Here is a 24060-nt window from a genome sequence, read left to right on the forward strand (position 1 = left end):
TATCCCCAGCACTCTATTCTTGTCTAATACAATTCCCACTCATGAGTTCGTGGGTTTCCGTGTCCTAAAATCAAGGACACACTCCTCTGAAATTGACTGACACAGTAATGGCACTTCTATGTAGCTCTGATATCGAGGATTATACTTGCATAAGGCTTCTCTAATCAGGGTCAAGGGTCAGCAGAAATGTTAGCTTACCAATTATGGGAATTTGGAGAATGGCAAATAAAATCACAGCTGCTGTTTCCAAAAAAATGTTTTAGGTTTAATAAATGATGGCACCAGTGGATCTTTTAGGAATTGGATTTGTGACTTTTTTTGATCCAACTGTGAGGCAATTATTATCAGTGGTGATGTAACCATTAACTAAGTCATATTTTGTTTGATTACAGTTAAGTTCAAGTTAACATAAAAACTGCAACACTCTGAGGTCTAAGCAGTTAATCTACTGCACATGTCCATAATAAGTGTGCAACAGAACGTTTAGGGAGTCGTTTTGCTGTGAGTGTCCTGCACAGATCAGGAGGACAAAGAGAGGGCTAGGAAATCCTAACAGGCAGAAAGCTATTGAACAAGACCAATCACCTCTCAGTTGGGGAATGTGCTAATAAACACATCCTGCCTCCAATCATGTGACTGTGGGAACAGGTGATGTGAGAATCCTTCCAGACAAGAGCATGGTCCCTCTGTTCAGTAAAAACAAGCAAAACATTCACAGACGGGACCAAAACGAGACTTTATGAGAGCTAAAATACTCCTGAGATAGATGGATTATATGTCAGTGAGAGTGATTTTATCTCTGTGAAGCTGAATTTATTAGTGTGTGATTCTATTCATCATTTTGTCTTTAACAGCTAATTTGGTAACAATTTAATTTGTTTTATTCATAGTGTGCACAGAATTAAAGGATTTTAATATTTTTTAGGGTAGGATGGTAAATGGCCTGTATTTGATATAGCGCCTTCTAGAGTCCTGGAACCCCCAAGGCACTTTACAACACAATCAGTCATTCACCCATTCACACACACATTCACACACTGGTGGGGATGAACTACATTGTAGCTACAGCTACCCTGGGGTGCACTGACGGAGGCGAGGCTGCCGAGCGCTGGCACAACCAGTCCCGCTGACCACCACCAGCAGGCCAGGGGGGTCAAGTGTTTTGTGTGTGTGTGTATGTGTATGTGTATGTGTATGTGTGTGTGTGTGTGTGTGTGTGTGTGTGTGTGTGTGTGTGTGTGTGTGTGTGTGTGTGTGCGCACCAACAGCGACAAACTGAGCAGGGCTCAAACCTGCAACCTTCCGATTATGGGGCGAGCACTTAACTCCTGTGTCACCATCACAGGTATTAATTAATAATTTAAAACCCATGAAATAAAATGTAATTAAAATCCTTTGCATATGTACAGTCTGATCACACTCTAACGGAACTCATTTGGTTGTAGATCTAAGGCCTGGCACACACACACACGCACGCACGCACACACACACACACACACACACACACACTTTTATTTCTCCTCTAGCAGTATTGATCTCCTGCCAGGTGCTTGAGACGGGTTTCTTTTCTTTATGACTTTAACATGCAGCCAAAACGGCTAAAAGCCAAATATATTACAGGAAAAAGTAACTTCATTTATTTTATTTTTTGGACAAGTGACTATAGACGCCATCCTCAAATTCACCCACTCCTCCCTAACTCTTGATTCTTTGAACAGCATTAGTGTGAAACGTTAAGTGGAGCGTTTTGTATCTTGTTGTTATGGACCAACAGAAACACTGCGTAAGCACTCCAAGGTCTGCTGTGCTTCAGTCTGTTCAAAGCAGAAATACCAAAAGTCTCTAAAAATCAATTTTAAATAACTATTATTCTGTGTTTTCATAAATGCACAAAGTACACTACTGGTGTGACATCAAATTTTCAGGAAATGAAGGCTAACACCATCGCCCAGTTCACAAAACAGGATAATCATGCCAATTATGACCAGCTTCACCCATTCCAACAGTCCTAAATTTGCTCACAATTACCATAACGGCTCTAAAGATAAACTTGTCAGATAATCCTACCTTGTGTGGTGTGTTACTATAGTACTCTGATCTGGTCTTTCAAATACGTTATATTGTCTTGGTCTGATTTTTGGGAACAAACAAATCTGCTGCCGGTTGATTATGATGTTGAGTCAATCAGAAAGTGAGGTGATGGAAGCACGCAGCATGCTCTTCCATGTTTGTTTGCTTCAAAGTCATATTTTGTCTCGTGAGATTTCTAGCCTGAGCAGGGAATGTCCATGAGTGAAAGCGGTTTGTGTCTAGTGAGTTTTTGCTTAGTTGTTGCACACCACAAACCGTAACACAAAACTGGTACATCTGTGATATTTTTATCAACACTTTTGGTCTCATGCTAGCTTTCATTTTTTAGTAGTGTGTGTGGCTTTATGTTATGTAGATTTTTTTTCTTTTAGTATTGTTAACTGCTTTTACAATTTTTACACTTTTACTATTTTATTTATTTTTTACCACCGACTGCTCCTGAAAAACTAATTTCCCCTTTTGTCGGACAGTAAAAGGTTTGAAGTTTGAAAAATCCATAAATAACACTTGTTCTGTTCTTGTCTTTATGGAACTCCATTTTTAAAATTCGACACCATTTGTCTGTACATTAATGAGGCTCGGGGGCATTTTACACCATTTAGGAACATTTGAAGGTGAACAGCTGTAGGCATGCGATGGGAGATGGAAGCAGGAAGTCATTTCATATTCATAGATCTGGCATATTAGATGAAGGGAAGCTTTAGATTTACGTGTGGGGCATTGATGTGGATGGTTTTTTTTCATGAGAAAATGTTTTGTGTCAGTGTTTGAAAATTAAATGTAGCTAAGTAGCTTTTCTGCAAAACTCTCAATTCAGATTTATTTATTGGTCTTTTAACAACATATGAGAAATTTGAGACAACAAAGTGTGACACTCAGGCCAGGCTGAATAAATAAAAATAACAAACATTTAATATTTTACTGTAATATCAAAGAGGAAAGAACAGCATAAGGGCTTGTGTTCATGATTTTGAGGCTGCTCAGCCTTTTGCCTGAAGGAAGGAGGGTGAATTGCTCCTTAACTGTATGATGGACAGATAGTTTATTTCAAATTTTCACAGCTTGTCCAAAATATTATTTTGCTTCATGTGTGACAGTAAAACAAAATTCACTGATTATCGTCTTTGATCATGTTCAGCATGAATGTGAGTGTGACTCATGCTCACCACATTTGGGTTAAGCCAAGAAACCTTTTTTTACTAGGTTTTTTAAAATATGATCATCACCTTGAGTATAGCATGCAGGCTGAATGTGAAAATAGCCGTCTTCCCCTATTTCCTACATTAGCCGCCAATAGAAAATAAATGAGGAAATCCTAAGGTGAGAAAAGCCAGCCAGATCTACGTCACACTGAAAACTAGCATTTATGGACTCACCCATCTTGGCTTGTGACGGGGGAGGCTGATGTTAGTTTTGTGTCCAGGAGGAAGCAGAGCACCACTTGGCTAGTGGCAGCTAACTGTTAGCATTGACTCCACCACACAGCAGAACTCCTTCAGGCTTGTGTTATTCATGGAGTTAAAACATCAGCGTTGCAGAGCAAACAGAGTCAGCAGCAGAGTTGCATTGCTGCCAGCCAATAAGGGGTGAGGTCCAAATGTCAGGAAAAAAGACTCCAAAACCTAACATGTTCTGGTCACCTTTGCCCTGACTAACTACTTCTCTAAACAGAAGCATGAGGATTTCTTCTCGGAGAAATTAACTCACAAGACATTAATTTATACTACAGACCACTGCAAGTATTGGAAAAAAAAACTTGAACTTGGTCTTAGACCTTTTTTTTCTGCTGCAAAAACAGCTTCAGAATGATGCAATCAGTTATGAAAATAGTAATGTACAAGAATAATTTCCCTTTTTCTCAAACACCACTTTGTGTGTCTGAGCTTTAAAAAATGTCTCTTTGTTCATGTTTTTATTAGGGGTTGGATCTTTTAGATTTTATAAAGCTGTTAATAAAAATCCAGGTGGGTGGCAAACCGTGTAGCTGTAATTAGTTTATCTAATCATTTATGACTCAGAATTAATTTACTTTGTGCTATTTTTGGAGTCAGTCATTTGTAATTTAGTTTCACATCAAAGGGAAAACTCTAAGTAGCCAGTTTTAATCTCTGTAAATGGGCACAACCTTGCCTTCAGTTCTAAACCTCCCATGATTATCAGCCTCTATAGTAAATGTTGCACATCTGCTGTGCATCTGCATGTTTTTAGTGCTTTGTGTCCAGATGTTCGTCTCTTTGCCCATTCTGCTTTTTTTTCAAATACTTGGTTGTTTCATGGGATTAAGGGGAAGGGCTGTTTGGCTAATGTACAATGAATATTCAGTTATATAATTGGAGTTTATTTATAGTACTCGTGGGTTGTTAGATCATTTTACATCTGTAGTTGGACATGTGCTTCTTGATGTGGGTAAAGGTATGAAATCCGCTGACTGAATGCTAATTTTTCACTCTAATAATCTTGACAAAACACCAAATTGATTATTGATATTTTTCAGTAGATTTTCTTTATAGACAGTTTAAACAATGACCTTGACTTTATTTGTTTTTAATGGATGGAAATAAACCCGATGGCACATTGGTGAGCAAATAGAGGTAAATGAGATTAATTTAAAAAATACTCATTTCTCAGGCGCTGTTGGAATAATGCCAGCAGCTGCATGATGGGATGTTTCTGGACTGGGGTCTGCAACCTACAATAATACAAGTTTTTCCCCTTTAGTAAAAACAAATCCAGAGCCAAAAGGCTTGAATGAAAAAAAAAACTAGTTATTTTTGCAAACTATTAATTCATATAAAGGTAGTACAGTATGAGCCCTTATACATTTTTGATATTTATGTTATAGGAGAAAATAAAAATTAGTTTGATAAAATTCAAATACATACATATATAATACATAGCTACAAAAGCTGTGTGCGTCATTTCTACATTTATGGAAAAGAGAAACAATCCCACTTTGGAATGGTCAGAGAGAACATAAGAGGTCTGTTTGTTGGATATTTCATCGTGTTTCTATTTTTATTATTTATCGATTGATTTTAGGGATGTTTGATATTATCAGTCTACCATTAATATCATGAAAACTTCATATCAGAAAATTACACACAGTTTGCATCCCATACACATATCATACATCAAATCTTCAGCTACTACTTCTCTCTCTCTAAATGCCAAAATCTGACAGATCAAGTTTATTTTGGAGATATTTTAGTTTATTTGGCACAACTTGTGAAGTTGAACTTTTTCCCGTGTAGTAAACGTATGCTGTCCACGTAGCTATTTGTAGTTAGACAGCTAACAAAGAACAAGAATCTTCACCCAAGGTTTGCTTTTCTTATCCAAACATCTTTATAAATGTTTTGTCACCATAGCTGCAATATAAAGAAAAAGGAAACATATGTTACTAATACACACATCTTAGCGTCATGTGTAGGGAGAAAAAGAGTCAGCTGCTGTTGGAGACTAAACAAACTTAACACTTTTCCTGTCATTTTGCACAGAAAATATTTTAAATTTAAGGATGCATGATAGGAAAATTGTGATGTTAGTAAAATGTTTTAGATTTTCTTTTTTTATGAGAAGGTGACACCGTGTTTATCGATATCGGAAATTAAGAGTCAGGCAGTATCGCATAATAGTGAAAAATCCTATATCAAGCATCCCTAATTAATTAATTTATGTTTGTTTATGTATTTCTGTCAAAGGACAAACCTTATTTCAACATCTAATTACCAGAGTAATTTGCTATAGTTTTTGTGAAATGCTTTTAGTCCTATCTTCACATTTCTGTTGCTTTCTTTCCCCTCAGCATCATGCTTGAACATGTTTTAAATGTTCACGTTCAGCTGGAACTAAGACGAATGAAGTGGTGAACAGGCCGATAACTTTTAGAACAAACTGATCACATTTATACAAGCTGACCCTAAATATGAAAGTAGATACACTTATTTCCCCGTTTCCCTGAAAAAGGAACAAAGAGTTATACAGTTTATTAAACGTCTGTAAAATCGACTCAGGCTTATGTTTGCAGATGTATCATTAATATTGTAAATCATGTGCAGTTTACAGTAAATGTTTGAGATTTTTAAGCAAAGCCCCATTTTTTTGCAACATCACTCAGTGAGTTTGACATTGAACATATCACCTTCTGTAACTTATGCATGTTAACACTTTCAGTTCATTTAGCTTTGGTTAGTGTGCCCTACAGTTATATTTTCTGTGTAAACCAAAACCCTTTGATGCTTTCTAGGAAAGCCACAATAAAGAGGATACAGTGTTTCACTGGTGTAACAAAGCATGTTGTTCCAGCTGAACTTCATGAAAACTTGCTGTGTGTGGATGCCCTACATACCGCTGAATGGCTGAGTGCTGCAGTGTTCGCCTGTAGGGGGAACCTGCATACTTTCATCCCACATGATTCAGCACACACTGGTTCCTCCGAGGCTTTTCACAAACATATGCTGACCAAATAATGTAAATGGCCCAATTAACGTGTTTTCCTGGGCTCCTCTCTCTATTCTGGGACCAGAACACAGATGTATAAAGTGTTGCTCAGTTGAGAAAATGTTTGCAGGATTATGAATCATAACTAAAATAAAGAAGAAAACATATCAGCTGTGCTCATGATCGAATGCATGCAGGAAATGAGCTGGAAACATTCTGCAGCATCAGTCCAAAAGACAGACTGGCACTCTGAAGTTGCAAATGCCGTATTCTGACCACAGAAGGTGGTGGGGGTCTGGGTGATGTTTTATTAACCCCGTAAAGGGTAATTTTAGCACATACTGGCTCAAGAAAATGATTACAAATATAAAAAAAGTTGCAAAGTATCCTTTTACACTCACATTTACAAATGAAAGTACAGTTACAACCCGTCTAGGAGGGGCCAGGCCATAACATGAAGGTGGATTCCCATTTTGCCACAGCCACACCACAGTTTGACTTATCTACAGTGATTTTTATTTACAAGTTCTATATTAACTAAAAGCGAGGGAGGATAAATATAACTCAGGGTGAACCAAAGGCCAAAAAAAAAAAATACCCCTAACTTAAATAATCATCTTAACTACAAATTAAAATAAAAAGAAATACAACCAAACTTACCTCCCTGATTACAAACACAGGAGAAAACTGAATGGAGAAATTAAATGGCAGGTTCACCCCTACTTTCCTCAAGTTTAACAACAGGTCTTTACACAGCACTCAACACAGGACACCAAGTGAATGGTGGCAGGTTGGGATGAGCAGAGAATGAGGATCAGCTGCAGGTGGCGTTGACATCCCTTTTAAAGGTCTGCTCCCATCAGTTATCCAATCAGGACACTCCCCAGGCCACTGGTTCACCAATCAGATGTGGGCACCTGCACTAAGAAACATTATGAACATATAAAGCATCTCCCTGAATAAAACAACTTACCACCCTTGGTTGTAACAGATGACCTCTGACCTCCCAATCCTTTCAGGTAAGCTTGAAACACATCAGGCATATTGATTTAGTTACAACCAGCTGCAGCACCTTATTGTAGGTGACTCATAAATCTGGGGCAACAGTTTTCAGGAACTACAGCCAACATCCTGCAGGGCTGCTACCGCTGGTGGCTAGTTGAGTTACAAACGCACATAGAAACCAATAAAAAAAAAGAAAGGTTTGTTGTATTTGTTTTGAGTTAAAATGTTTGCAGTATGAAAAAAAATTAAACAGTCAAAATAGCACATTCTGAATAAGTAAAAAACCTTAAAACTGACAACTGTTTCTATTTGTCCCATTTTGTTTGTTTCTCCTCAACAGCCCTAATCTGTATTTAAAAAAATAAATAAAGTTATATATATATTATATTCATAACTATACATTTTTTATTGAAATCTACTGAATTTTTGTTAATGTCAAAACTGAAAACATTTATTAAATCCTCCCAGATTAAACATTTTTCAATAAGTCTTGCCAACCTTCTTGCTGCAGTACTGACAAAATGTTTTCTGTTTGCAATTTATTCTCATTTTACTCAAAATGTTGTCATGCATGTGTTCATCAAATTCAGGTTTTTATTTCACCAGTTCCTTCCCAAGTTGTTCCACATTTTCTGACTTCCTGCTCATGGAAACTAAACTAGAACAATCTCCAAAAGTATTCCAGAATCCTGCAACAACTCTGTTACTACTTTGAGTAAAACTTTGTCCAACATGAGCTGAAGAGGACAAATGAACCCCCTAAAAGTGATGCCATCATATCCCAGTTCTTAAAACAGCAACAGTTGATAACGCCTTTCATATTATGTTGTTTGTTTTTCTTTTTTAATCTCTGCATCAGTGATTCCCCTCTCATGGATGGATGCATTTTGTCTGTTTACCACCAATTATCAACACTAATAGACAATTGTAAGGTGCCAGAGTCAGATGATTAGCATTCAATTTGTAGATGATTGCTGTGTGCAGTTTGACCGGCTCTGTGCACACACACACACACACACACACACACACACACACACACACACACACACACACACACACACACACACACACACACACACACACACACACACACACACACACACAGTCTGCTTTAGGCGGCTGGTCACAATTGTTAAACAGCATCTTGTTCAAATAATGAGCAGATTTTTTCTCACAAGCAATTAATTCAAACAGGATGCTAAGCCTTTATGTGAGCAGTACCTCTTTGTGTTCAGTTCATCATGTCGCTGCATTTTGCTGCTCATCTCATTCTGTTTGCAGATTTCATTTTGAAATATATCAATACATGTTAAACTTTTTACACACTATGACAGTCACTGCTTCTCCTGATTTTGTGTTTCCACAATAAAAAGCACACAGCACTGTGTCACCCTGTCCTGTCTCGCTGTTTGGTTCAGCCTTGTGTCTCGTTAATTACTCCCACCTGCCTCTCGTTTTCCCAATCACCTTAGCTCCCGGTCCTCCTGTATTTAAACCCCTTCTGTTCTGTGTCTTGTGTCGGTTCATTGTTTCATTGTCCAGCGTGCTCCATAGTTAAAATACTTTATGAAACGTTCCTACCTGTCTGCCTGTCTTCCTCCCGTGTCTGGATCCTTGCCTCAGCTCCGCTCCACTCAGCAGCGCGTCTGACAGAATGAACCGACCCAGTAACGGATCCAGCGGGGAGATTCTCCCCTGGGGGTGCCTACTCCAGTTCCTCTCCTCCGACCACCGGCCGGCTTCTCCTTCTCCCTCTCCAGTTCCAGCACCGCCTCGCCACAGACGACGGCACCGACCTTCAGCCTCTGCGATCCTCGCCGCCCTTCCGGAACCGGATGGGAGTTTGGACCGGGAGACGCTCCTGGATCGCTCCGGCTACGAGGGCACGAGGCTGGCTCTCTGTTCCCCCGGAGTCGGTCCATGGCGTGGGGAAAGACGCCGGACTCCACCACAATCCGGTGTTCCAGCACAGAGCTGTGAGCTCGCCGCTGCCCGACGCAGCAGCTTGGACACGCCCCCGGCCAGACCAGCAGTCCCGTCTCCTGCCGAATCGGCGCCTCCGTCATCTGCAGGCGGAGGAGCAGCACCCGCAGCTCAGCTGATAGAGCTCCAGGCGAGCTTGGCCGGATCTTCCTGCTCGTCAGCCTCCAGGAGTCTCACCTGGACGCTCTAACCTCCCTGAACCGCCAGGAGAAGGTCCCGGGCCAGTCTGCAGCTCCCTCATCTCAGAGCCAGAGGAGGAAGCTCGAGGTCCACCCAGCGGAGCTCGCCGGTCTCCGGGCTGAGCTGGTCCAGCTCCATCGGACCCTCAGCCTTAAGGAGCTTCAGCTGGACGGTCTGCCCTCCCTGCTCACGCGGTTCCCAGCACCACCAGTTCTGCCGCGTCCGGTTCCAGCGGTGGTCCCGGAGGTCGCGCCGCATCCGGTCCAGCCTGTCCAGGCGGCCCCTCCCACAGCGGCTCCGCCTCCACTCCAGACGTCAATGGATCCGGCCCAGAAGCAGACAGTTCGGGCCCAGAAGCGGGCGGTTCGGGCCCAGAAGCAGACGGTTCGGGCCCAGAAGCAGACAGAACCGGCCCAGAAGCTGACGGTACCGGCCCAGAAGCAGACGGTTCCGGTTCCGGTCCAAAAGTCGGCGGTCCAGAAGTTGGCGGTCCAGAAGTCAGCGGTCCAGAAGTCGGTGGTCCAGAAGTCGATGCCCCCGGACCAGAAACCGACGCCCCCGGACCAGAAGCCAATGCCCCCGGACCGGAAGTCGACGGTCCAGAGGTCGACGGTCCAGAAGTCGACGCCTCCGGACCAGAAGTCGATGGTGGTCGACGCCCTGTCCTGTTGTCAACGCCTCCTCCAGTTCTGAAGTCGATGCCTCCTCGTGTTCTGAAGTCGACGCCTCCTCATGTTCTGAAGTCGACGCCTCCTCATGTTCTGAAGTCGACGCCTCCTCGTGTTCTGAAGTCGACGCCTCCTCGTGTTCTGGAGTCGACGCCTCCTCGTGTTCTGACGTCGACGCCTCCTCGTGTTCTGAAGTCGACGCCTCCTCTGACGTCGACGCCTCCTCTGAGGTCGACGCCTCTTCTGCGGTCGACGCCTCTTCTGCGGTCAACGTCTCTTCTGCGGTCAACGTCTCCTCTGCAGTCGACGTCCCCACTGAAGTCGACGTCCCCTCTGCAGTCGACATCCCCTCTGCAGTCGACGTCCCCACTGAAGTCGACGTCTCCACTGAAGTCGACGTCTCCTCTGAAGTCGACGTCCCCTCTGAAGTCGCCTCGTCTGAAGTCGCCTCTGAAGTTGTCGCCTCGTCTGAAGTCATCTCGTCTGAAGTCAACGCCTCGTCTGAGGTCAATGCCTCTTCTGAAGTCGCCTTACCCACTCAAGAAGTCGACGGGCCCTCTAGCCCAACGAAGCCGCGTCCAGTCGGGGAGTCTCCTCTGGCGTTCCTGCTTTCGGCCGCCGCCGGCCCTGCCCTCGCCAGGCGCGGGCCCCCAAGAGCCCGTCGCCTCCTCCTCTGCCGTAGACGCCGGCCTCCAAGAGCCCGTCGCCACCTCCTCTGCCGCAGGCGCAGGCCCCCAAGAGCCCGTCATCTCCTCCTCTGTCCCAGGCGCAGGCCCCCGGACTCTGCTGGTCCCTGCCTCCTCTCCGTCGGTCCCTTGGTTCCTCTGGGCCCTCCCTCCGGGGTCCCCCTCCTCCCTCCCTGCTCCTTGTTCCTCTGGGCGTCTGGGATCCGCCCTTTGAGGGCGGGGGGGGGGGGTACTGTCACACCCTGTCCTGTCTCCCTGTTTGGTTCAGCCTTGTGTCTCATTAATTACTCCCACCTGCCTCTCGTTTTCCCAATCACCTTAGCTCCCGATCCTCGTGTATTTAAACCCCTTCTGTTCTGTGTCTTGTGTCGGTTCATTGTTTCATTGTCCAGCGTGCTCCATAATTAAAAGACTTTATGAAACATTCCTACCTGTCTGCCTGTCTTCCTCCCGTGTCTGGATCCTCGCCTCAGCTCCGCTCCACTCAGCAGCGCGTCTGACACACTGGTAAACAAAGTGATGATGGATGTTAAAAAATGGAAACTATTTGAAAGGCACCGAGAAGAGAAACTACTGTAATAAAAATGTTTTGTTTTTATTTATTTTGATGGACCTGAACCTGACTGCAGCCTTTGAAACTGTTGACCATCACCTGCTACCAGAGACTGGGTAGGCCTATCAGGAACTGGTCTGGAGTGTTTCTCCTCTTATCTGTTTGAGCATTCCTTCTCTGTGGCCTTCTCCAATTTTGGTCCTTGTCCACCTCTCTCACCCATGGTGTCCCACAAGGTTCTGTGCTGGGGCCTCTACTCTTCCTTCTCTATCTGGTTCCTCTTCAGCACATCCTGAGCTCCTTTAAAGGAATCTCTAACCATCTTTATGCAGATGACATCCAACTGCACATCTCCTTTAAGCCCCATGAGATGTCTAAGCTGCAGCTGTTACACACCTGCATATACTCTATCAAAACCTGGATGGCTGGGAACTTTCTACAGCTGAATGAAAACAAGACTGAGATCCTCATCTTGCCCCAACTGGTTCCCAAAATCAGAGACTATTTGTCAGCTTGCTTCTCACACCAAACCCTCTGTCAGGAATCTTGGTGTGACCTTTGACCCAGCTCTCACCCAGAATTCTCATGTCAGTTCTCTTGTTCACTCTTCCTTCTTCCATCTCAGGAACATTGCAAAGCTGATTCCCATTCTGAACCACTCTGAACTTGAGATTGTTCACCACACCTTCATCTCCTCACACTTGTACTACTGCAACTCTTTTCACTTGTCTGAGCAAAACCTCCCTGAACCGTCTAAAGGTGGTTCAGAATGCTTGCGCTCAGCTTCTGACCAAGTCCACCAATTACACCCACTGTTACAGCCCCAGCCATGTCTAGGAAACCCTGGGAGGTTGAAAACAAATGGTCAAACAAAACCCCTAACCAAAAGCATCCCAGAGGGAGATAACAAATACGTTTTTGCACTGTAAGAACACAGTAAATAAAAAGGACCACAATAAAGGATATCCTATAAACAATGAGAGGCTTTAAACAGCCAAAACCAAGGTAAACAGAAGTCCCGTTATTGGAGGCAGGACAACCACGAAGCCTCCAGAGTATACTCACAGCCCTTGTGCCAGGAACTGGATCAGAGCCAAATAAACCTCTAATTTGTTACTGTTAAAAACTATCTTTCAAGCCCAAAAATCCCCTTCCTAGTATTGCAAAACCAAAGCATCTAAGCTCCCAAAACATAGACACCAAAATCTCTCCTCCCTTCACTCCTGTTCACTTGTCCTTTTAATGAACTCCAGTTGTGTAATTAACATGGGGGAACAGCTGTGCTGCAAGGGAAGTGTGCCGCTCTCCATGGTGCTGAACTGACAGTGCCAGTAGCGATCCGGAGCTGTCCAACAACAGGACAAAATTCAGGAGGTCATAACACCCACATCACCCCGCTTTCCCTCCAGCTTCACTGGCTGTCAGTAAACTTAAGGGTTCATTTCAAGATCCTGGTTCTGGTTTTTAAGGTCTTACATGGACAAGCAACGTCTTACATTGTTGATCTTCTTTGTCCCTACACCCCCAGCAGGTCCCCGAGGTCCAGTGACCAAAGCCTACTGCAGGGGTTTTTAATTCCGGGCTTGCAGGGCGGTTAACCAGCACCTTTTATTTTAAACCCTGATTCAACACACCTGATTTCAATCAGCATGGGGATTAACAGGCTTCAGCAGAGCCTGAGGAGCTGCTGCACAGGTGATTCAACCACTGAATCTAGTGTGTTGGAGCAGAGAAACAACTAAAACATGCTGGATACATTTAGAATACCCCGGGCCTACCAGTTGTGCAGAGCACCAGGCTTTGCTTTTCTTTCTTTCTTTCTTTCTTTCTTTCTTTCTTTCTTTCTTTCTTTCAATTTTATGTAGCTTTTTACTGTGTTTTCTTACTTAAAATTTCACAGTAGATTCAGATAAACCAGGACACAAACTTTTTGATTTTTCATTCAGCTAAAAGATGTTGCTGCATTTCTGACTCCTTTTTTTATACCAATGATGGTTTTCCTGCACAGGGTGATGTTGCTATTTCTTTTCTTTATGGAAAACAGATCAAAACAGCCGGATTAGAAGAATAATTGAGTTCTGGGGCTTGTGCCAAAAACGCTGTTTTGGTAACAAGCTGTCAGCAGCAAGGAGTGATTTCAGTGAAGGATGCACTGCAGGGAACATACTGTCTCAAATGAAACTGAGCTCAAAGGTCTTGCAAGATAATAAAAACCCTGCCTATTCTTTTCTGGACAGTTGTAACTTTCTTGAGAAGCATGGCTTAGAGTATTAGGCCAACCTCTTAGGTCAAGGCTATGATGGTGCAGCAGTTACGCGTGGAGCACATGCAGGTGTCCAAGCTAAAATAAAAGGAGTGGCTAAACATGACTTTTATGTTCACTGCAGCGCACATTGCTTAAACTTGGTCATTGTAGACGCTGTAAAAAGTGTAGCAGATGCAGGAAACTTCTTCTTGTTGGAACGAATGTACACATTCATATCTGGCTCTTATGTACATAACAGATGGCTGGAAGTGCAGCGGGAGATGTTTAATGGTGTACCACGAGAGCTTCAACAGCTAAGTGATACACGCTGGGCTTGTAGGCACATAGCATGTCGCAATGTTATGGACAGGTTGCCTGCAATTGTACAGGTGCTTGAAGAGATTGCGTCTGAGAAACATCCACAAAGAGCTGTTGAAGCAAGAGGGATATTGGTTCAGATTGATCTAAATTTTGCGTGATGTCTTGTTCTCTTTCGAAAGGTTCTCAGTGACTCCAAATGTTTATCAGACATGCTCCAGTCAAAAACAGTAGATTATTCTTAGGTTGTTGAACTTGTTGAATCACTTAAAGAGACACTGATCCAGTATCATAGTCATGACTCTTTTGAGGAAATGTGGAGCGAAACACTTGAGTTATGTACACGAAGGAACATTGAGACAACTCATTACAAACCAAAATGGTCAAGAGTCACATCAAAGGTGCTTCAGGGCAGTGCCATTGCCTTCACCTTAGGACAACATGAAGTTCCAGATAACAAACACACCTTTTGCGTCTCTGTGTACTATCCAGTTCTGGATAACATGATTGGAGAAATAGGAAGAAGACTTTCTAACAGAAACTGTAACATGATGCAAGGTGTGCAGGCACTAAATCCATCAAGTCAGACATTTTTGAGAGAGGAGACGGTTCTTCTGTTGGCTAAAGCTTATGATTCCAACACTGAGGATCTCAAACATGAGTTACATCAAATGAGAAGAGTGCTGCAGAGAGAAAAAAAGGGGAAAAGAGAGTCCTACAACTCTGATGGAGATGACTCCGTTTTTAGACCCATATCAGGATGTTTTTCATGAACTGTTCAGGTTGTGTAAAATAGCAGTTGTTTTAAGCAGTGCATCCTGTGAACGAAGTTTTCAACTCTCAGGCTCATAAAGACCTATTTGTGGTCTGCTTTGACAGAGAAAAGACTATGAAGCTAGGCTGTACTCAGCATTGAAACGAAACGGGCAAAATCTTTGGAGCTTGATCAGTGTTGGGAACGTTACTTTAAAAAAGGCATTAGTTATAGTTACTGATTACTTTGTCAAAAAAGTAACACAGTTACTAACTGAGTTACAAGATTTTAAAAGTAACTAATTACCAAGAAAAATAACTACGTAGTTATTTTTTTCATTAAAGCATGCAAGAATTACTACAATAGTGAAGTATAAATGACTAATGACTGGAGCATAATAAAATGTATGTCCAAATGTTTTTTATAAACCTGAATAATTTAAATAAATAAGCACTTACCGGTGGAACTACTAAGAGGAGCATTACACTTATCTAGACTATTAAAAGGTCGCTGTGTGATATTTAACAAGACCCCAATCAGCTAAAATTTAAAATTGCAAATTGAAACACCTGTAAAGGTTCCCGAGCCTTTAAATGGTCTCTCAGTCTAGTTAAATTACAGAAATGAATGTAATTCTGCACAGTATTTTAATTTTTCCAACTTCACATAATTGTGTGTTTTTAGCAGCATTTCTGTTGCTGATAATCTAGTAACGGTTAAATAAATGAATAAAATCCTTTAAACACTGACACTAGAAGAGGCACAAGCCTGATGGAGGACTTACATTTACTAACGGGTCAGACCCAACCACAGAAGAGCTGAAGCTGGGTAGTAACACACACGGGTAGTTCTAATAACACCTGAGCTCCATGACGTTTGAGACTGATGCACCAGTGTTACAGCGGGACTAAAGACATGATCAGAAACAGGTTACAGCTGGATGATCTCGGAAGGTAGAAGATCAGGACGTCTGGGCGGTGAACAGGTGAGCGGACCTTCGGGATGCCCCGCTGTCATGCCAAGAAGGGCACGGCTGTAGACCCGCAGACTGCAACAGCGAATCTGCGGGGGGTCTGCAGCCGTAGACTATTCATCACTTCTTTCTCGTTCTTCCCGGGCCGCGATGCGCTTGGATGAAAACATCTGCCTCTTTAGCTCCTGATCAGCTGCTGACAGCTTCAACACACTGCACTGCTTAACGCACGCATTTCCTTATCAGTAACAGAAACGATCGTTTTGTTAAAAGAAGACGGTAATTAATTAGTTTGCTCATTACAGAAAGAAATATTTTTTTTAGTAACGCGGTTATTTAAAACGGCGTTATTCCCATCACTGCTCTGTTGTGTCTACAGCATGCGGTGACAGTGAGAACACTGAGGGTCTCCGCCCACCCGGCCAATCATCATCGTGTTTGTAAGTGTGTTACCGACACCTCTCTCTCCCTGGTTGCAGCTGAAGTGTGGCGGTCAGAAAGCCTCACACTGTTGCTCAACGTTCGACAAGCACATAGTAACGCGCAACCTTCCGTCCCCAGTAACGGTAACGGCGTTGCAACAGTGGGAAAAGTAATTAATTAGATTATTCCGTTACCTAAAAAAGAACGCCGTTATACTTAAACGGCGTTACTCCCAACACTGATCTTGATGAATTTGTAATGTTTTGCTGAGCAACATGGAAACCACCGCATTCAGCTGTTGTAGGAAGGATATAATTTTGTAATGTGTTTTATTTTTGTGATGGGCCTTTAAGCTTATTAAATGAGGACCCAAAACAAATGAATATGTAAATACTGGTAAAAGAAAAAGGAAAACATGTTTCTGAGTGAACAATAAAACCAAAGTACAAAATCCTGTTGCAGTGAAATATTTCTTTACACACAGTTCAATTAGATTTACCATGGTTCAGCTCATATGTATATATATATATATATATATATATATATATATATATATATATATATATATATATATATATATATATATGTATGTATATATATATATATACATATATATGTATGTATATATAATCTCTGTGTGTATGTATGTATGTATTGACACCCTAGAAAAATATTTGCCCCTCTTCTGCCACCCCATAAATAATTTTCTAGATCCGCCCCTGCTTACAGCTCATGAAAACCTCAAATTCAAAATCTCAGACAGTTAGAATATTGTGAAAAGCTTCAATATTCTACACTCAAAGTGTCACACTAATCAGCTAATGAATCCTAAACACCTGCAAAGGGTTCCTGAGTCTCAGTCTAAGCTGAATTACTGCAATAAATGAACCATTGACTGACATTCTAATTTTTCAAGTTTTACCTGCTATGTCAGGTCAAGAGTCTTCACCTGTTGCCCCACAGGAGCTTCAGTCAAGCCCCCTTTCACCCTTTTAACCCTGAAATGACATGAGCTCACAAGCCTGAAGTTGCTTGAATGTTATTCTGAGGGAAAACTTAAACTTTATAGATTGTTTTCGTCTTCACCAAAATCAGAACTGTTTAGAATTATGTCCAACACACCCAGGTGGATTACTGTGTTTGCTCATACAACTCCATTTTTGACAAAAACAACTATAGTGGTTTATGTTTATTTCATAAGCTTTTACAACAGCATCCGATCACTGTTCCACATTTTTCACAGGATCCTGGATATTCAGAGAAAATAGCTAGAATTTCCTGCTGTCTTTAGTGAGGCCGTAATGCTGGTGTTGACTTAACAATGTACCATGAACAGTTATATTAAAGTACAACTAAATATTGTTCACATGAACCAGTATGGCATTTATGAGTTTAGAGGTGTTATAGAATAGCAGAAATCTACTTATTCAGACTAGCTTCAACCCAAAAATCAATTCAAAGTTTATCTAGATTGATGTGGCTAGTTGGTTCACATTAAAAATATATATCTTTGTTTTTTGATGCAAATAATTAATTTTGTTGTTAATTATTAAAATTCTTCTTCTCACATACCTGCTGTTTAATCCTCTATTTGGTTGGGTTTAACACAGTCCTGATTCATTTAAATTATGAAATTACTTTCATTTTAGAGGGGATGTTTATTTAGCCCATTTATTTTCTTGTTGGAGAATTTGTCCCAGGCATTAACCCTCTCAGGCTCAAAATAAGTTTTGATAAAAGGATGAACAACTAAGTCCTTCAGGGGTACTTCTGAGTTAAAAATGCTCATGAAATATGTGTGTGGAGTAACCAGGTTGGTAGGTATTAACATTGCAAATCTGCAATGCCTGCCTCCAGAGGGTTAAATAAGTTTTAGTCATTTAGCCCAAGGCATTTTACATCCTAGTTCTGTGTTTAAAGAAAGGTAAACAAAATAAAGTGATAAGTTTTTGTTAAGACTTCCATGTTGACTGTTTGCAGAGACACTACAAGGTCAGGTTTTCTATTTAGCTACATCTTGGCAAATGTGACTATTTCTTGTCATTAAATAAATGTGGTCAAAAAGGTCAACTTGAGTTCATTGTTTTTATAAAAACTGTTCAGCTAACAATTTCCTTCACAACCGACCCAGTTATAGTTCCCAAAGGTAAACAAAGTTATGCATTTTGTATTTTTGCTCATGCCTTTCTTTACATTAGCAGCTGTGTTCTATGAATACTCAGTGTGCCACAAAATAATGCTTTTATTTTTTTTCCTTTCATGCTTATAATTTACATAATGCAGAGCTTATCAAACACATTCAGAGTTCTGAATGCACAGTTCATTTCCTGGGGTGTTTTGGAACTTGAAATTTGATCGTTTTGTCACACGGAGAAGCAGAAGTGTATTCAGCTTCTACAGAATTCACAAAACAAAATAGTCATTCATTTATACAAATGCTGTCTGGCTGTGTTCAAGCAGCATAAACTGTTTGTTAAACAAATGGAAACGCCTCCTCTGACCCTTTAAACCCACTCTTGTTCTGTTCTTTTGGGTGATTGGGTGAAAGTGAATTTGTTGTGATTTTCTGGGCAGCCTCAGAGTTTTAGATAATTCTACCATCGGAGAAATTAGAGATAATTTGGGAATGTTAGAGAAAAACACATTGTTTTATTCTTCTTGTTTTTTATGTTTTTTGTGACTATTTCAACTTTAAAGAATTAATAAAGTTTTTTTTAATGTGTGTTTCTTATTGAACAAATGTACAAAATCCACATTTATATCACTTGTGTTACTGAAGGACCATCAAAATGATAATGAAACAGTATAAAAAGATCTTGGAAATGTTGAAAAAATGATCCCACTGGAAAGGAGGCAGGATAACAATCCAAAAGTAAACAGTGAAAAAGTCAGAGACCATCTAAGAGATGGTTTTTTTTCTCAGACTGAAGCCATTTGTTTCTGTTTGCTGCTGTCAGCCCTTTTTTGAACTCTAATGGTTCATTTATCTTTTTTTTCCCAGGTGGAATTCCATTTGTCCTGACTGGGGAGCTTTTTGAACAATCCTACCGACCTGCTGCCTTCATGATCGCTGGCACTGTAAACTGGCTTTCTAACTTTGCAGTGGGCCTTTTATTTCCAATCATTCAGGTCAGTTCTTTCAGTTAAAAGTACACAAATACACACGCACAAAATTAGGTAGTAGTAGGGTTGTCACGGTAACCGGTATAGCGGTAAACCCCGGTAAAAAAAGTTGACAATAAAAATAACCGTCCAGTTTTAAAAAAAACTAAATTATCTCGGTGGGTTTACCGTGGCCGCGGTTTAAGCGCGGTGACCCTTACCAGCCACCGTCGCTTCAGCTGAAGTTCCCGCGGCGCGCACACGCACTTTTTAGTTTGCAACGGCACCAAAACTTTGAAGCTGAAATAATGGCCGAAGAAGGAGACGGCAGCGCCCAGGACATCCATCAGCCCTCAAAGAAGACTAAATCGGAAGTATGGGCATATTTTGAATTTCTGAAAAATGCTGAGGGACAGTTAATAGAAGACGGCTATCCCGTTTGCAGAACGTGCAGGAAACAAGTGTCTGCAAAAGGCAGCAACACTTCGAATCTAATGGCACATCTGAGTGACCATCACCCACGTCTCCACAGCCAGTGCAAGGTAAGATAACATTAACATTTTAGCTTAAATGCATGACGCGAGGACTTTTGGTTGACGGAGAATGCAACGAGTCACTATATACTGCAGCCGCAGCGTCCTCTGTCAGCATTTAAACCGTGTCACGGACAACCTGTTGCTGGATGAAGCATCTTATTTGTTGATGATGAAGAGAAATATACAATTAGTTCCTTGTCATTGATTTGTTTACTTATTCAATGCCATTTATACTTGAACATTTGGATTTGATTACATAGTGTAGTAGTTATTTTAGTAATTTGTTTAAAGTGGATATTTATTTTAAATACATATTTTTTAAGGTTGACTTGTACAGTGCTCAAGTCAAGTGTGGACTGGAGTTTTAGATTTTCATTTTGATAATGAAGAAAACAAGTATATGAGAAAACAAGTGGTGTTTCTTTGATTTGTTTACATATTGTTTATGGTTTGAATGTTTGAATTTGTACAATTTAAACCTGCACTGACTACTGTAACATGTTCCAGAAAAATAAGCAATTTGTTCCTTTACTTGTGAAAAGTTGCACTTTTGCTAAGGCTTTGTGTTATTTTAGGTTTAATAAACACTGTTAAACCTTTTCAGTTTGTGTAGAACAGGACTATCAATGCTTTCTGAACATATGCAACACCTTAGGTGTGTTCTTGCTGTGTCTTTCTAAATCCATGCTTTCGTTCTTCTTTTAAACACAGAAACAGTTTTGTTTACCTGTTTGTAGCTACAGTTTCGCCGACGGCTGCCGGCTTCTTCAGGCTGACGCTGATGGTGGCGCGTCACTTCCTTCTCCGTTTATCTGCGGGCAGCAGAGGACGTTGTCGCCCTCTACTGCCCGCTCTCCCCTCTCCGACGATGCAGTCCCATGCGTGGTCCAGCGTGTAAACTCTGTCGTCCCTGTTCATGGTCCCACATCCACGTCTCCTTATCTCTATTGCTTCCTTGATCCATCTTTTGTATTTTTGTTGTTCAGTGGTTATGATCCGTGTGCTGTCCCAGTCCATTATATGGTTTTCTCTTAAGCAATGATCTGTTACGGCTGACTTTTTTTATTGTACTTTCTGCTTCTTCTTTTGCTGCTCTTGTGTGTTTACGATTTGCCTCTTTCTCGCACTCCTTTCTGTGTTCTATTGTCCGTGTATTGAGTTGCAAACATAATAACAGAAGAGAGAGACCGTAAACAAGAGGACAAACACATACAATACGCTTTAAAGACCTGCGCATACCCGACATGGGCAATGAACAAAGGAAAACAACAAACAAAAACAGAAAGCAAAGAACAACCCCAAAAAAAGAACCAGAAACCCAGAAAGACAAGAACCAAAACCAGTGATAACCCTACCATACATCAGAGGCATAACGGAAAAAATAAGAGCAACAATGAAAAAACACAACATAAACACACCAACAAAGCCATACACAACAGTTAGAAATAGACTAGTACACCCAAAAGACAAAATATCAGCTGGACAAAAATGTGGAGTCATCTACAAAATCCCATGCAAAATATGCAATAAAACATACATAGGAGAAACTGGACGCCAACTCAATACACGGACAATAGAACACAGAAAGGAGTGCGAGAAAGAGGCAAATCGTAAACACACAAGAGCAGCAAAAGAAGAAGCAGAAAGTACAATAAAAAAGTCAGCCACAACAGATCATTGCTTAAGAGAAAACCATATAATGGACTGGGACAGCACACGGATCATAACCACCGAACAACAAAAATACAAAAGCTGGATCAAGGAAGCAATAGAGATAAGGAGACGTGGATGTGGGACCATGAACAGGGACGACGGAGTTTACACGCTGGACCACGCATGGGACTGCATCGTCGGAGAGGGGAGAGCAGGCAGTAGAGGGCGACAACGTCCTCTGCTGCCCGCAGATAAACGGAGAAGGAAGTGACGCGCCACCATCAGCGTCAGCCTGAAGAAGCCGGCAGCCGTCGGCGAAACTGTAGCTACAAACAGGTAAACAAAACTGTTTCTGTGTTTAAAAAAAGAACGAAAGCATGGATATGCAACACCGTTTAAAAAATACCGCGATAATACCGAAAACCGCGATAATTTTGGTCACAATAACCGTGAGGTTAAATTTTCATACCGTGACAACCCTAGGTAGTAGCACAAACAAGCTTCATGAACATGAGTCAACTCCAGTTAATCTTTGTTACTGACATTTTCCTAAAGGCAAAAACCATTAAGCATGTTCATCGTTAAACATCGTGAAAAGACATTTGTACGAGCCTCAGCCTCGGTGAACAACAACCTGCTCAGGAGAAGTATAACTGGAGCAACAAATTGTTAAAGGGGACTTATTATGACTTTTTCTTTTAGTTACAGGATTTCTATGGTCGATACAAAATAAATTTTACGAACCTATCTGCACTAAATCCCTCTCACATAAAATGATTTCAGCTGTTTTATTCCTGCCAGTTTAAATACCTTCCAGAACATGCCATTTCAGGGCTCTGTCACTTTTAGAAAACAAGCTGGAGCTGGCCACATTCAACCATCACCCACTCAGGCTGCTATAGGCTGAGAAGCTCCAATATTCAGGAGGAGAGTGGAGTGGACAGATTGCTCCTCCTGCAGCAACTCTTCTAACTTTACCTTTGTGATGTCACAAGCAGGGACTTTTTGACATGGCTCTTTTTACACCCAATTTACTAAAACCAAACACTGACAGAAAACCATTGGACAGGGTTTTTTTACGCCTTTTTCATCGGTTTTTTGGAGTGTTTGTAGAAGCAGGAGAGACCCACATGAAAGCACAAAAGGTGAGTTTTGCTTAACATGTCCCCTTTAAGTGAAAACAAACAAAGATATATTTTCCTTTAGATTCTTACTCATCCGGATGTGAACTAATGTTGTGCATACTGACTTAAATTTTCTCACCTGATCTGTTTTTTGTGGAGGCTGAATTCATAGCAAACAACAAGTATTTCACAAAATTATTGGTAAATGGCCAACGTTTGAACTAGAATATTTTGTTGGAATCTGGTACATTTAAATTATTCTTTGTTAAATGCTAGGGATGTGTATCGTGAAATTCTGGCGATACGATATGTATATTGCGCTACAGTCAGTCAGATGTTATTAGCAAATTTTTTTGACTGAATTTATTTTAGGAAAATTCAATAAACAGTCCAAAATGATACTTAACATGTTTAGCATGAGGCATCTGAACTATAATAGAGGGATTTACATTTCATCGGTGGAAACAAAACCCATTGCACACTGCTGCCAACTAGTGGTCGGTGTTTGAATTGCATGAAATGAAAAGAAAATACACAAATGTTTTCATGTAAATTCTACCAAAAATTTGATACATGGCTGTTGAATATCGATGTAATATTGCAAGAAAATAAATCACAATACATTGCCATATCGATATTTTTGATACACTGCTTTTGAATATCGACATAATATAGAGCTCCGGGAGTTGACGTCACTTCTCCCGGCATGCAACAGTTCAAATCAAAACAGCGCCATATTGGCATGCAGAAGCTGGCAGCTGGACTATTTGTTATTGTCAGAAAACTCAATCAAACAGGAAATATGGTAGATTCCTGTTGTGCCCCAGGATGCAGAACAGACGCGGACGACATAAGGAATGAGCCATCTACAGGATTCCCCAAGATCCGGAGCACCGCAAATGTTGGATCATTGTAATAAAACGCGTTAGTGACCGGGCTGAAATGAAGCTGTGGGATCCCGAGGTGCAGCGACCACTTCATATCAGGTACTTAAACCAACGTTTCCTCAACTGTGTATGGTGTTTATTTTAAATGCTTTTATTATGATTTTTAGTGGGCTTCCTAAACTTATTTTGGCGTGGCTTTTTCTGTCTTATTACTCATAGCAGCAAGTAAACATCACGTAAAACGTTGCCTCGTGAGTTCTGCGTGCTGCCGTTTACGTGTTTTAGGATCACAGCAATTAACCGGCTAAGCTGTATTTAATTTTTAAGCAATGGTTGATCAATTGTCAGATCACACATAAAAAGCACTTTGGATTGCTATTATCTGTCTCACCGAGACTACTTACGTGTAAATCTGTTATTTGTCTGTCCATCCATCCAT

At 41.3% G+C, this 24060-nt stretch overlaps 1 protein-coding gene across 9 annotated transcripts in view; it reads left to right on the forward strand.

The window, feature by feature from the left end:
- Positions 1-24060, forward strand: part of slc2a9l2 (solute carrier family 2 member 9, like 2) — a 213261-nt gene that overhangs the window by 156826 nt on the left and 32375 nt on the right. For all 9 annotated transcript variants that reach the window (XM_015959326.3, XM_015959330.3, XM_054751410.2 and 6 more), the window contains one exon: positions 19321-19448. In XM_015959326.3, the coding sequence (XP_015814812.3) occupies positions 19321-19448 (128 nt within the window). The remainder of the gene's footprint in view (positions 1-19320; positions 19449-24060) is intronic.

The sequence above is a fragment of the Nothobranchius furzeri genome, chromosome 3 (genome assembly GCF_043380555.1).
Source record: "Nothobranchius furzeri strain GRZ-AD chromosome 3, NfurGRZ-RIMD1, whole genome shotgun sequence".
Lineage (NCBI taxonomy): Eukaryota > Metazoa > Chordata > Actinopteri > Cyprinodontiformes > Nothobranchiidae > Nothobranchius > Nothobranchius furzeri.